Genomic DNA, 15,601 nt, shown 5'->3' with positions numbered 1-15,601 from the left:
TAGTCGAAACTTCCCTAATATGGGAAAGGAAATAGCCACCGCAGTCCAGGAAGCACAGTGAGTCACATACAGGATAAACCCAAGGAGGAAAATGCCAAGACACATAGTAATCAAGTTGGCAAAAATTAAAGAGAAAGAAAAATTATTGAAAGCTGCAAGGGAAAAATGACAAATAACATGCAAGGGAACTCCCATAAGGTTAACAGCTGATTTCTCAGCAGAAACTCTACAAGCCAGAAGGGAGTGGCATGATATACTTAAAGTGATGAAAGGGAAGAACCTACAACAAAGATTACTCTACCTGGCAAGGATCTCATTCAGATTCAAAGGAGAAATCAAAAGCTTTACAGACAAGCAAAAGCTAAGAGAATTCAGCACCACCAAACCAGCTCTACAACAAATGCTAAAGGAACTTCTCTAAGTGGGAAACACAAGAGAAGAAAAGGACCTACAAAAACAAACCCAAAACTATTAAGGAAATCGTCATAGGAACATACATAGCGATAATTACCTTAAACGTGAATGGATTAAATGCTCCAACCAAAAGACACAGGCTTGCTGAATGGATACAACAGCAAGACCCATATATATGCTGTCTACAAGAGACCCACTTCAGACCTAGGGACACATACAGACTGAAAGTGAGGGGATGGAAAAAGATATTCCATGCAAATGTAAATCAAAAGAAAGCTGGAGTAGCAATACTCATATCAGATAAAATAGACTTTAAAATAAAGAATGTTACAAGAGACAAGGAAGGACATTACATAATGATCAAGAGATCAATCCAAGGAGAAGATATAACAATTATAAATATATATGCACCCAACATAGGAGCACGTCAATACATAAGGCAACTGCTAACAGCTATAAAAGAGGAAATCGACAGTAACACAATAATAGTGGGGGAATTTAACACCTCACTTACACCAATGGACAGATCATCCAAAATGAAAATAAATAAGGAAATAGAAGCTTTAAATGACACAAGGCCAGATAGATTTAATTGATATTTATAGGATATTCCATCCAAAAACAGCAGATTACACTTTCTTCTCAAGTGCCCACGGAACGTTCTCCAGGATAGATCACATCTTGGGTCACAAATCAAGCCTCAGTAAATTTAAGAAAATTGAAATTATATCAAGCATCTTTTCTGACCACAACACTATGAGATTAGAAATGAATTACAGGGAAAAAAAAAGTAAAAAACAATGGAGGAGGCTAAACAATGGAGGCGAAACAATACGTTACTAAATAACCAAGAGATCACTGAAGAAATCAAAGAGGAAATCAAAAAATACCTAGAGACAAATGACAATGAAAACACGATGATCCAAAACCTATGAGATGCAGCAAAAGCAGTTCTAAGAGGGAAGTTTATAGCAATACAAGTCTACCTCAAGAAACAAGAAAAATCTCAAACAAACAATCTAACCTTACACCTAAAGGAACTAGAGAAAGAAGAACAAACAAAACCCAAAGTTAGCAGAAGGAAAAAAATCATAAAGATCAGAGCAGAAATAAATGAAATAGAAACAAAGAAAACAATACCAAATATCAATAAAACTAAAAGCTGGTTCTTTGAGAAGATAAACAAAACTTATAAACCATTAGCTGAACTCATCAAGAAAAAGAGGGAGAGGACTCAAATCAATAAAATTAGAAATGAAGGAAGAGGGGAAGATGGCGGAAGAGTAAGACGCGGAGATCACCTTCTTCCCCACAGATACATCAGAAATTCATCTACACGTGGAACAACTCCTACAGAACACCTACTGAACGCTGATAGAAGACCTCAGACCCCCCAAAAGGCAAGAAACTCCCCACATACCTGGATAGGGCAAAAGAAAAAAGAATAAACAGAGACAAAAGGATAGGGACGGGACCTGCACCAGTGGGAGGGAGCCGTGAAGGAGGAAAGGTTTCCACACACTACAAGCCCCTTCGCGGGCGGAGACTGCAGGTGGCGGAGGCGGAAAGCTTCGGAGTAGCGGAGGAGAGCACAGCAACAGGGGTGTGGAGGGCAAAGTGGAGAGATTCCGGCACAGAGGATCGGTGCCCTCAGGCACACACCAGCCCGAGAGGCTTGTCTGCTCGGCCGCCGGGGTGGGCGGGGCTGGGAGCTGAGGCTCGGGTATCGGCTTTCAGTCGGAGCGCAGGGAGAGGACTGGGGCTGGCGGCAGGAAGAGAGCCTGAAGGGGTTAGTGCACCACGGCTAGCCCGGAGGGAGTCCGGGGAAAGGGTCTGGAGCTACCGAAGAGGCAAGAGGCTTTTTCTTCCCTTTTGTTTCCTGGTGCGTGAGGAGAGGGCATTAAGAGGGCTGCTTGGGGAAGTGCCGGAGATGGGCGCGAGCCGTGGCTAAAGGCGCGGACCCCGGAGACGGGCGTGGGACGCTGGGGCTGCTGCTGCTGCCGCCGCCGCGGGGCCTGTGTGCGAGCGCGGGTCACTGTCCGCCCTGCCTTCCGGGGGGCCTGTGCACCCCGCCACTGCCGGGGTCCCGGAACCTGGGCACGGCTTTCCCGGGAAAGCGCACGGAGCGCCTCGGTCTGGTGCAACGTCACGCCGGCCTCTGCCGCCGCAGGCCCGCCCCACACTGCGCGTCCCTCCCTCCCCTCTGCCTGAGTGAGCCAGAGCCCCCGAATCAGCGGCTCCTTTAAACCCGTCCTGTCTGAGCGAAGAACGGACGCCCTCCGGCGACCTACGCGCAGAGGCGGGGCCCGGTCCAAGGCTGAGACCCGGGAGCTGTGAGAGCAGAGACAGGGAAATCTCTCTGTGCAGCCTCGGAGGCAGCGGATTAAAGCTCCACGGTCCACTTGATGTGCCCTGCGTCTGTGGAGTGCATGAATAGACAGCGGATCATCCCAAATTGAGGAAGTGGACTTTGAGGACAAGATTTAAGACTTTCCCCCCTTTTCCTCTTTTTACAACGAATTATCCCAAATTAAGGAGGTGGACTTAGCAAGATTTCAGACTTCTAGCCCTTTTCCTCTTTTTACAACGAAGTATCCCAAATTGAGGAGGTGGACTTGGAGAGCAAGATTTTTGATTTTTCCCCCCTGCTCTATTTTTGTGAATGTGTACATGTATTCTTCTGTGTAAGATTCTCTCTGATTAGCTTTGCTTCCACCATATGTCCCAGGGTTCTATCGGTCCGTTTTTTTTAATAATTACTTTTTAATTTTAATAACGCTACTATATTTCATACTTTATTCTATTTTACTTTACCTGCTCTTTCTTTTTTTCCTACCTTCCCTTCCTCCCTCCCTCCCTCCGCCCCTCCTTTCCTTCTTTCTCTCTTTCTTTCCGTCCTCCCTCCCTCCCTCCTGTCTTTCTTTCCTTCCTCCCTCCCTCCCACCCCTCTTCCTTTCACTTTTTCTTTCCTTCCTCCCTCCCTCCCTCCTGTCTTTCTTTCTTTCTTTCCTTCCTCCCTCCCTCCCTCCCTTCTTCCATTCACTCTTCCTTTTTCTTTCATTCCTCCCTCTCTCCCTCCTTTCTTTCTTTCTTTCCATCCTTCCTCCCTCCCTCCTTTCTTTCTTTCTTCCTTCCTTCCTTCCTTTCTTTCTCTCTCTCTTTCTTTCTTCTACTAATTCTTTCTTTCTACTTTTTCTCCCTTTTATTCTGAGCCGGGTAGATGAAAGGCTCTTGGTGCTGCAGCCAGGAGTCAGTGCTGTGCCTCTGAAGTGGGAGAGCCAACTTCAGGACACGGGTCCACAAGAGACCTCCCAGCTCCACATAATATCAAGCAGCAAAAATCTCCCAGAGATCTCCATCTCAACACCAGCACCCAGCTTCAGTCAATGACCAGCAAACTACAGTGCTGGTCACCCTATGCCAAGCAACTAGCAAGGCAGGAACACAACCCCACCCATTAACAGAGAGGCTGCCTAAAAACATAATAAGGCCACAGGCACCCCAAAACACACCACCAGACGTGGACCTGTCCACCAGAAAGACAAGATCGAGCCTCAACCACCAGAACACAGGCTCTAGTCCCCCCCACCAGGAAGCCTACACAACCTACTGAAACAACCTTAGCCACTGGGGACAGACACCAAAAACAACGGGAACTACGAATCTGCAGCCTGCAAAAAGGAGACCCCAAACACAGTAACATAAGCAAAATGAGAAGACAGAAAAACACACAGCAGCTGAAGGAGCAAGATAAAAACCTGCCAGACCTAACAAATGAAGAGGTAATAGGCAGTCTACCTGAAAAAGAATTCAGAATAATGATAGTAAAGATGACCCAAGATTCTATTTCCAAGATCCAAAATCTTGGAAATAGAATAGACAAAATGCAAGAAACAGTTAACAAGGACCTAAAAGAACTAAAGATGAATCAAACATCAATTAAAAACACAATAAATGAAATGAAAAATACTCTAGATGGGATCAATAGCAGAATAACTGAGGCAGAAGAACGGATAAGTGAGGTGGAAGATAAAATAGTGGAAATAACTGATGCAGAGCAAAATAAAGAAAAAAGAATGAAAAGAACAGAGGACAGTCTCAGAGACCTCTGGGACAACAGTAAACGCACCAACATTCGAATTATAGGGGTTCCAGAAGAAGAAGAGAAAAAGAAAGGGACTGAGAAAATATTTGAAGAGATTATAGTTGAAAACTTCCCTAATATGGGAAAGGAAATAGTTAATCAAGTCCAGGAGGCACAGAGAGTCCCATACAGAATAAATCCAAGGAGAAATTCGCCAAGACACATATTAATAAAACTGTCAAAAATTAAACACAAAGAAATCATATTAAAAGCAGCAAGGCAAAAACAACAAATAACACACAAGGGAATCCCCATCAGGTTAACAGCTGATCTCTCAGCAGAAACTCTACAAGCCAGAAGGGAGTGGCAGGACATAATTAAAGTGATGAAGGAGAGAAACCTGCAGCCAAGATTACTCTACCCAGCAAGGATCTCATTCAGATTTGATGGAGAAATTAAAACCTTTACAGACAAGCAAAAGCTGAGAGAGTTCAGCACCACCAAACCAGCTTTACAACAAATGCTAAAGGAACTTCTCTAGGCAAGAAACACAACAGAAGGAATATACCTACAATAATGAACCCAAAGCAATTAAGGAAATGGGAATAGGAACATACATATCAATAATTACCTTAAATGTAAATGGACTAAATGCTCCCACCAAAAGACACAGATTGGCTGAATGGATACAAAAACAAGACCCATATATATGCTGTCTACAAGAGACCCACTTCAGACCTAGAGACACATAAAGATTGAAAGTAAGGGGATGGAAAAAGATATTCCATGCAAATGGAAATCAAAAGAAAGCTGGAGTAGCAATTCTTATATCAGACAAAATAGACTTTAAAAAAAAGACTATTAGAAGAGACAAAGAAGGACACTACATAATGATAAAGGTATCGATCCCAGAAGAAGATATAACAATTGTAAATATTTATGCACCCAACATAGGAGCACCTCAATACATAAGGCAAATACTAACAGCCACAAAAGGGGAAATCGACAGTAACACACTCATAGTAGGGGACTTTAACACCCCACTTTCACCAATGGACAGATCCTCCAAAATGAAAATAAATAAGGAAACACAAGCTTTAAATGATACATTAAACAAGATGGACTTAATTGATATTGATAGGACATTCCATCCAAAAACAACAGAATACACATTTTTCTCAAGTGCTCATGGAGCATTCTCCAGGATAGATCATATCTTGGGTCACAAATCAAGCCTTGGTAAACTTAAGAAAATTGAAATTGTATCAAGTATCTTTTCCGACCACAATGCTATGAGACTAGACATCAATTACAGGAAAAGATCTGTAAAAAATACAAACACATGGAGGCTAAACAATACACTACTCAATAATGAAGTGATCACTGAAGAAATCAAAGAGGAAATTAAAAAATACCTAGAAACAAATGACAATGGAGACACGACGACCCAAAACATATGGGACGCAGCAAAAGCAGTTCTAAGGGGGAAATTTATAGCAATACAATCCCACCTTAAGAAACAGGAAACATCTCGAGCAAACAACCTGACCCTGCACCTAAAGCAATTAGAGAAAGAAGAACAAAAAAACCCCCAAAGCTAGCAGAAGGAAAGAAATCATAAAGATCAGATCAGAAATAAATGAAAAAGAAATGAAGGAAACAATAGCAAAGATCAACCAAACTAAAAGCTGGTTCTTGGAGAAGATAAACAAAATTGACAAACCATTAGCCAGACTCATCAAGAAAAGAAGGGAGAAAACTCAAATCAATAGAATTAGAAATGAAAAAGGAGAAGTAACAACTGACACTGCAGAAATACAAAAGATCATGAGAGATTACTACAAGCAACTCTATGCCAATAAAATGGACAACCTGGAAGAAATGGACAAATTCTTAAAAATACACAACCTGCCAAGACTGACTCAGGAAGAAATAGAAAATATGAATAGACCAATCACAAGCACTGAAATTGAAACTGTGATTAAAAATCTCCATCAAACAAAAGCCCAGGACCAGATGGCTTCACAGGCGAATTCTATCAAACATTTAGAGAAGAGCTAACACCCATCCGTCTCAAACTCTTCCAAACAATATCAGAGGAAGGAACACTCCCAAACTCATTCTACGAGGCCACCATCACCTTGATACCAAAACCAGGCAAGGATGTCACAAAGAAAGAAAACTACAGGCCAATATCACTGATGAACATAGATGCAAAAATCCTCAACAAAATACTAGCAAACAGAATCCAACAGCACATTAAAAGGATCATACACCATGATCAAGTGGGGTTTATTCCAGGAATGCAAGGATTCTTCAATATACACAAATCAATCAATGTGATACACCATATTAACAAGTTGAAGGAGAAAAACCATATGATCATCTCAATAGATGCAGAGAAAGCTTTCGACAAAATTCAACACCCATTTATGATAAAAACCCTGCAGAAAGTAGGCATAGAGGGATCTTTCCTCAACATAATAAAGGCCATATATGACAAACCTACAGCCAACATTGTCCTCAATGGTGAAAAACTGAAACCATTTCCACTAAGATCAGGAACAAGACGAGGCTGCCCACTCTCACCACTCTTATTCAACCTAGTTTTGGAAGTTTTAGCCACAGCAATCAGAGAAGAAAAGGAAATAAAAGGAATCCAAATTGGAAAAGAAGAAGTAAAGCTGTCACTGTTTGCAGATGACATGATACTATACATAGAGAATCCTAAAGATGCTACCGAAAAACTACTAGAGCTAATCAATGAATTTGGTAAAGTAGCAGGTTACAAAATTAATGTACAGAAATCTCTGGCATTCCTGTACACTAATGATGAAAAATCTGAAAATGAAATCAAGAAAACACTCCCATTTACCATTGCAACAAAAAGAATAAAATATCTAGGAATAAACCTACCTAAGGAGACAAAAGACCTGTATGCAGAAAATTATAAGACACTGATGAGAGAAATTAAAGATGATACAAATAGATGGAGAGATATACCATGCTCCTGGATTGGAAGAATCAATATTGTGAAAATGACTCTACTACCCAAAGCAATCTACAGATTCAATGCAATCCCTATCAAACTACCACTGGCATTTTTCACAGAACTAGAACAAAAAATTTCAAAATTTGTTTGGAAAAACAAAAGACCCCGAATAGCCAAAGCAAACTTGAGAATGAAAAACGGAGCTGGAGGAATCAGGCTCCCTGACTTCAGACTATACTACAAAGCTACAGTAATTAAGACAGTGTGGTACTGGCATAAAAACAGAAAGATAGATCAGTGGATCAGGATAGAAAGCCCAGAGATAAACCCACGCACATATGGCCAACTTATCTTTGATAAAGGAGGCAGGAATGTACAGTGGAGAAAGGACAGCCTCTTCAATAAGTGGTGCTGGGAAAACTGGACAGGGACATGTAAAAGTTTGAGATTAAATCATTCCCTAACACCATACACAAAAATAAGCTCAAAATGGATTAAAGACCTAAATGTAAGGCCAGAAACTATCAAACTCTTAGAGGAAAACATAGGTAGAACACTCTATGACATAAATCACAGCAAGATCCTTTTGGACCCACCTCCTAGAGAAATGGAAATAAAAACAAAGATAAACAAATGGGACCTAATGAAACTTCAAAGCTTTTGCACAGCAAAGGAACCATAAAGAAGACCAAAAGACAACCCTCAGAATGGGAGAAAATATTTGAAAATGAAGCAACTGACAAAGGATTAATCTCCAAAATTTAAAAACAGCTCATGCAGCTCAATAGCAAAAAAAACAAACAACCCAATCCAAAAATGGGCAGAAGACTTAAATAGGCATTTCTCCAAAGAAGATATACAGACTGCCAACAAACACATGAAAGAATGCTCAACATCATTAATCATTAGAGAAATGCAAATCAAAACTACAATGAGATATCATCTCACACCAGTCAGAATGGCCATCATCAAGAAATCTAGAAACAATAAATGCTGGAGAGGGTGTGGAGAAAAGGGAACACTCTTGCACTGCTGGTGGGAATGTGAATTGGTACAGCCACTATGGAGAACAGTATGGAGGTTCCTTAAAAAACTAAAGATAGAACTACCATATGACCCAGCAATCCCACTACTAGGCATATACCCTGAGAAAACCATAATTCAAAAAGAGACATGTACCAAAACGTTCATTGCAGCTCTATTCACAATAGCCCGGAGCTGGAAACAACCTAAGTGTCCATCATCGGATGAATGGATAAAGAAGATGTGGCACATATATACAATGGAATATTACTCAGCCATAAAAAGAAACGAAACTGAGCTATTTGTAATGAGGTGGATAGACCTAGAGTCTGTCATACAGAGTGAAGTAAGTCAGAAAGAGAAAGACAAATACCATATGCTAACACATATATATGGAATATAAGAAAAAAAATGTCATGAAGAACCTAGGGGTAAAACGGGAATAAAGACACAGACCTACTTGAGAATGGACTTGAGGATATGGGGAGGGGGAAGGGTAAGCTGTGACAAAGCGAAAGAGAGGCATGGACATATATACACTACCAAACGTAAGGTAGATAGATAGTGGGAAGCAGCCGCAGAGCACAGGGAGATCAGCTCGGTGCTTTGTGACCGCCTGGAGGGGTGGGATGGGGAGGGTGGGAGGAAGGGAGATGCATGAGGGAAGGGATGTGGGAACAGATGTGTATGTATGACTGATTCACTTTGTTATAAAGCAGAAACTAATTAAAAAAAAGAAATGAAAAAGGAGAAGTTACAACAGGCACCACAGAAATACAAAGGATCATGAGAGATTACTACAAGCAACTATATGCCAATAAAATGGACAACCTCAAAGAAATGGACAAATTCTTAGAAAAGCACAGTCTTCCAAGACTGAACCAGGAAGAAATAGAAAATATAAAGAGACAAATCAAAAGCACTGAAATTGAAACTGTGATTAAAAATCCTCAAACAAACAAAAGCCCAGGACCAGATGGCTTCACAGGCTAATTCTATCAAACATTTAGAGAACAGCTAGCACCTATTCTTCTCAAACTCTTCCAAAATATAGCAGAGAGTGGAACACTCCCAAACTCATTCTAAAAGGCCACCATCACCCTGATACCAAAACCAAAGATGTCACAAAAAAAGAAAACTACAGGCCAATAACACTGATGAACATAGATGCAAAAATCCTCAACAAAATACTAGCAAACAGAATCCAACAGTACATTAAAAGGATCATACATCCTGAACAAGTGGGGTTTATCCCAGGAATGCACGGATTCTTCAATATCCACAAGTCAATCAATGTGATAAACCATATTAAAAGACTGAAGGAGAAAAACCATACGATCATCTCAATAGATGCAGAAAAAGCTTTTGACAAAATTCAACACCCATTTATGATAAAAACCCTTCAGAAACTAGGCATAGAAGGAACTTACTTCAACATAATAAAGGCCATATATGACAAACTCACAGCCAACATCATCCTGAATGGTGAAGAATTGAAACAATTTCCTCTAAGATCAGGAACAAGACAAGGTTGCCCACTCTCACAACTATTATTCAACATAGTTTTGGAAGTTTTAGCCACAGCCATCAAAGAAGAAAAAGAAATAAAAGGAATCCAAATCAGAAAAGAAGAAGTAAAACTGTCACTGTTTACAGATGACATGATACTATATATAGAGAATCCTAAAGATGCTACCAGAAAACTACTAGAGCTATCAATGAATTTAGTAAAGTAGCAGGATACAAAATTAATGCACAGAAATCTCTTGCATTCCTGTACAATAATGATGAAAAATCTGAAAGAGAAATTAAGGAAACACTCCCATTTACCATTGCAACAAAAAGAATAAAATGCCTAAGAATAAGCCTACCTAAGGAGACAAAAGACCTGTATGCAGAAAATTATAAGACAATGATGAAAGAAATTAAAGATGATACAAATAGATGGAGAGATGTACATGTTCTTGGATTGAAAAATCAACATTGTGAAAGTGACTCTACTACCCAAAGCAATTTACAGATTCAATGCAATCCCTATCACACTACCACGGGCATTTTTCACAGAATTAAAACAAAAAATTTCAAAATTTATATGGAAACACAAAAGACCCCGAATAGCCAAAGCAATCTTGAGAAAGAAAAACGGAGCTGGAGGAATCAGGCTCCCTGACTTCAGACTATACTACAAAGCTACAGTAATCAAGAGAGTATGGTATTGGCACAAAAACAGAAAGATAGATCAATGGAACAGGATAGAACGCCCAGAGATAAACCCACGCACATATGGTCGCCTTACCTTTGATAAAGGAGGCAAGAATATACAGTGGAGAAAAGACAGCCTCTTCAATAAGTGGTGCTGGGAAAACTGGGCAGCTACATGTAAAAGAATGAAATTAGAACACTCCCTAACACCATACACAAAAATAAACTCAAAATGGATTAAAGACCTAAATGTCAGGCCAGACACTACCAAACTCTTACAGGAAAACATAGGAAGAACACTCCATGACATAAATCACAGCAAGATCCTTTTTGACCTACCTCCTAGAGAAAGAGAAATAAAAAGAAAATTAAACAAATGGGACCTAATGAAACTTCAAAGCTTTTGCACAGCAAAGGAAACCATAAACAAGACGAAAGGACAGCCCTCAGAATGGGAGAAAATATTTGCAAATGAAGCAACTGACAAAGGATTAATCTCCAAAATTTACGAGCAGCTCATGCAGCTCAATATCAAAAAGCAAACAACCTAATCCAAAAATGGGCAGAAGATCTAAATAGACATTTCTCCAAAGAAGCTATAAAGATTGCCAACAAACACATGAAAGGATGCTCAACATCACTAATCATTAGAAAAATACAAATCAACACTTCAATGAGGTATCACCTCACACCAGTCAGAATGGCCATCATCAAAAAATCTACAAACAATAAACGCTAGAGAGGGTGTGGAGAAAAGAGAACCCTTTTGCACTGTTGGTGGGAATGTAAGTTGATACAGCCACTACAGAGAACAGTATGGAGGTTCCTTAAGAAACTAAAAATAGAACTACCATATGACCCAGCAATCCCACTACTGGGCATATATCCTGAGAAAACTATAATTCAAAAAGAGATATGTACCACAATGTCTATTGCAGCACTATTTACAATAGCCGGGACATGGAAGCAACCTAAGTGTCCATCAACAGATGAATGGATAAAGAAGGTGTGGCACATATGTACAATAGAATATTATTCAGCCAAAAAAACAAACAAAATTGAATTATTTTTAGTGAGGTGGGTGGACCTAGAGTCTGTCATAGAAAGTGAAGTAAGTCAGAAAGAGAAACACAAATACTGTATGGTAACACATATATATGGAATCTAAAAAAAAAAAAAAAAAAAAGGTTCTGAATAACCTAAGGCTAGGACAGGTATAAAGACGCCGGTGTGGAGAGTGGACTTGAGGACACAGGGAGCGGGAGGGCTGATCTGGGACGAGTGAGAGAGTGGCATGGACATATATACACTACTAAATGTAGAATGGATGGCTGGTGGAAAGCAGCCACATAGAACAGGGAGATCAGCTCGGTGATTTGTGACCATCTATAGGGGTGGGGTAGGGAGTTTGGGAGGGAGGCGCAAGAGAGCAGGGATATGGGGTTATGTGTATACGTATGGCTAATTCACTTTGTTATACAGCAGAAGCTAATGCACCATTGTAGAGCAATTATACTCCAATAAAGATGCTGAAAAAAAATCAATGAAAGATTTAAGTCAAAATTAGGAAGAAAATGTTAACAATAAATATATCTGACAAAGGAATTATATCCAGACTGTGTAATAAACTCATCAATAGATAAAAAGCCACTTAAAATTGGAAGATGCTTAATGTAATACTTCACAAAAGAAGATATCCAAATAGTCAGTAAAAGGTACTCATCATCATTTTATGAGGGAAATACAAATAAACATTGACTCTGAATCTGGAATCCCTGGGTTCAAATGACAAATTCTAACTCCATCACATATAAGCTGCATAACCTTACACCAAGTACTTAAACTCTCAGCTCCATCATTGGAAATAGGATGATAACAGTCTTCATAGGCTTTTTGAAGATTAAGAGAATATATATACTTATGTATAATTTATGGTGCACAGTAAGTACTTAATTCATGCTACCTATCACTAATAACTAGTATTTGAAAACATAAATTTAAGGCTGCATAATAGTCTTTCATACAATAATTGTTTATCTAATACTTTTTTTTTTTTTTTTTTTTTTTTACTGTACGCGGGCCTCTCACTGCTGTGGCCTCTCCCGTTGCGGAGCACAGGCTCCGGACACACAGGCTCCGCGGCCATGGCTCGCGGGCCCAGCCGCTCCGCGGCATGTGGGATCTTCCGGGATCGGGGCACGAACCCGTGTCCCCTGCATCGGCAGGCGGACTCTCAACCACTGCGCCACCAGGGAAGCCCTATCTAATACTTTATTGTGGAGAAAGCACATAATTATTAACATATTTTCATTTTTACATAAAATGCTATAATAAACAATTTTTTCCTGATTATTCTGTTTGCCCCTAACTCTCAGAGTCCTTTTCTGTCCATTCCCGTTCCAAAAGGCTAACTTCTGAGAACTGAAATACTCGGTCTCCTCTGCCCTCTTGCTTCCAGTTGGGTTTGGCCAATGGGAAACAGGCAGGAGATGGGAGGGCACTAGCAGAGGGAGGTTGGGGTACTTATCTCCCACTTTCTCCTTGCACTGTCATAGTTCTATCAATAGTTGCTTTTTTTCAAAGCTGTAGTTCCAACATAGTTCCAACCAAGAGTTTTATCTTGATAAATCTAGCTCTCATTTGTCTCTGATAATACCTTACCCTCTTATGCCTCTGAGGTCTGGGGGTCAAAACGTCTTCCTGCTATTTCTAGTATGTAAGTGCCTTGACACAAATTATTGTTTCCCTTACTCATACTTCTGAATATAGTCCCTTTATAATTCTTTTCAGTTAAACACTTGTATTAAATATCTGTTTCCAGCTGATACCTGAGGTGCAGTCTTAGACTTGCCACTTTCTATTGTATTAGGCTCATTTGTTAATTCTTTTCTAGAAGAGAAATTTTTGAGTCAAATGGTGGAAACATGTTAAAGATCTCTGGCACACATAGCTAAATAGTATCCACATCATTTATACCATTTTTAAGGTAAGTTTTAACATCCACTGAGAGAAATTCTAGTTGCATGAGAATGTGCACAAGCTGGAACCAAACCCTTGCCTGAGAGGTCATGCCCTCCCCTAGCTTTTCTGGAAGAGGCAATTCCTGGTAAGAACTCCTCCTATGGTCCCCTTCATCCCACTGCTCCTCAGGGTGTAGACAAATGGGTTGAGAACTGGGATTCACAATGTGTACACCAGTGAGACAAACTGATCTCGTTTGGGGTGGTAGCTGGAGCTGGGGCACAGGTACATGAAGGCACAGCAGCCACACTGCAGCAGGACCACAGTGAGGCGGGAAGAGCAGGTGCGGAAAGCCCAGTGGCGGCCAGCTGCTGAGTGAATCCTGAGCACAGCGGCCACAGTGAAGGCGTAGGAGGTGGTGCTAAAGAAGAAAGGCACAGCTATGGCTAGTGTGACTGCCACCAGCACTGACTGCTCACGGATGAGGCTATTGGCAGAAGCAAGATGCATCACTGGCTGTGTGTCACAAAAGAAGTGCTCTATATTCTGAGCCGGGCAGAATGGCAGAGAGAAGATGAAGACCACTAGCTGTAAGGACAGGAATAAGCCAATGACCACAGAGGCTGCAACCAAGCGGACACAAAGAGTTAAAGTCAGGATGAGAGGGTATTGCAAGGGGTGGCAAATGGCAACATACTGGTCATAGGCCATGATAGCCAAGAGGAAGCGATTGGCCCTGCCAAATCCAATGAGAAAAACCAGCTGAGTGGCACAGCCCAGGAGGGTGATGATTTTCGCTGACGGTAGGATGTTGCCAGGATGTGGGGCACCGCCACAGCAGTGTAGCATATTTCTACTCCCAGGAGGCTGCTCAGGAAATAGTACATGGGTTTGTGTAGGCAGGCTTCTGTCTGGATGGCCACCAAAATGAGGACATTCCCAATGACGAGCAATGTATAAACCAGGCTGATCCCAAGGAAGGACAAGACATGCAGCTCTGAGTGGGAGGGATAAGCCAGGAACACAAATGCCGTTAACACTGAGCGATTTTCCCAGGTCATTGAGCTAACAGCTTTTCTTTGTCGAGAGTTACAAAGAAAGGATAAAGAATCAGACAGATAGTAAATTAGTTCATACTTTGAGCTATGATCTAAATCAGGGCCGGAGTTAAAAACTAGAAGAACTAGGACTAATTCTCTTTTTTCATCCCCTTTTACTAAGTTTCTTCATATAAATATCTACAACTTGGGCTTCCCTGGTGGTGCAGTGGTTGAGGGTCCGCCTGCCGATGCAGGGGACGCGGGTTTGCGCCCCGGTCCGGGAAGATCCCACATGCCGTGGAGCGGCTGGGCCTGTGAGCCATGGCTGCTGAGCCCGTGCGTCTGGAGCCTGTGCTCCACAACGGGAGAGGCTACAACGGTGAGAGGCCTGCGTACCGCAAAAAAAAAAAAAAAAAAAAAAAAAAAAAAAATATATATATATATATATATATATATACAACTTATATTCTAACTTCCAAAAGTTGGTCTAAATTATATAAGATTTTTTTGAGGAAAAGAGGCAGAGGAAGTTTGTGGAATTCCAAGCTGTTTTCAATAGAAGTGGAATGAAAATTAAATTGTTTCAGTAAATTCACAAGAAAGTGTTGAGGAATTCTTGAGAGCAGGGGTTGTTAAGTTGAGAGCAGGAAGTTATTCATTTATTCATTCATTCATATATTTATTTACACACAATGCCACCTGAGGCATTGACTCGGGGATATACGAATGTAACACTGAAATGCTAGTGATATGATGGAAAATGAAGAAAAAAAACCAAACCCTATGCCCATGGGCAAAGATCTGACATAGGCCTGAGACTCACAATGTCAGGCATAAGCCTCAGAAGGCAAAGCCCTCCCAACTCTTGGTTTCTCTATCCATATC

General features: G+C 40.9%; 1 protein-coding gene across 1 annotated transcript; it reads right to left on the bottom strand.

Moving 5' to 3' along the window:
• Positions 1-13,793: 13,793 nt before the first annotated feature.
• On the bottom strand, positions 13,794-14,737 carry LOC132494407 (olfactory receptor 10W1). Its single transcript, XM_060105487.1, is given in 2 exon segments — positions 13,794-14,491; positions 14,494-14,737. Coding segments are annotated over 2 exon segments (942 nt in total).
• Between the last annotated feature and the right edge of the window lie 864 nt (positions 14,738-15,601).

The sequence above is a fragment of the Mesoplodon densirostris genome, chromosome 7 (assembly GCF_025265405.1).
Source record: "Mesoplodon densirostris isolate mMesDen1 chromosome 7, mMesDen1 primary haplotype, whole genome shotgun sequence".
NCBI classification, from domain to species: domain Eukaryota; kingdom Metazoa; phylum Chordata; class Mammalia; order Artiodactyla; family Ziphiidae; genus Mesoplodon; species Mesoplodon densirostris.
This window is presented reverse-complemented; position numbering and strand designations above follow the sequence as displayed.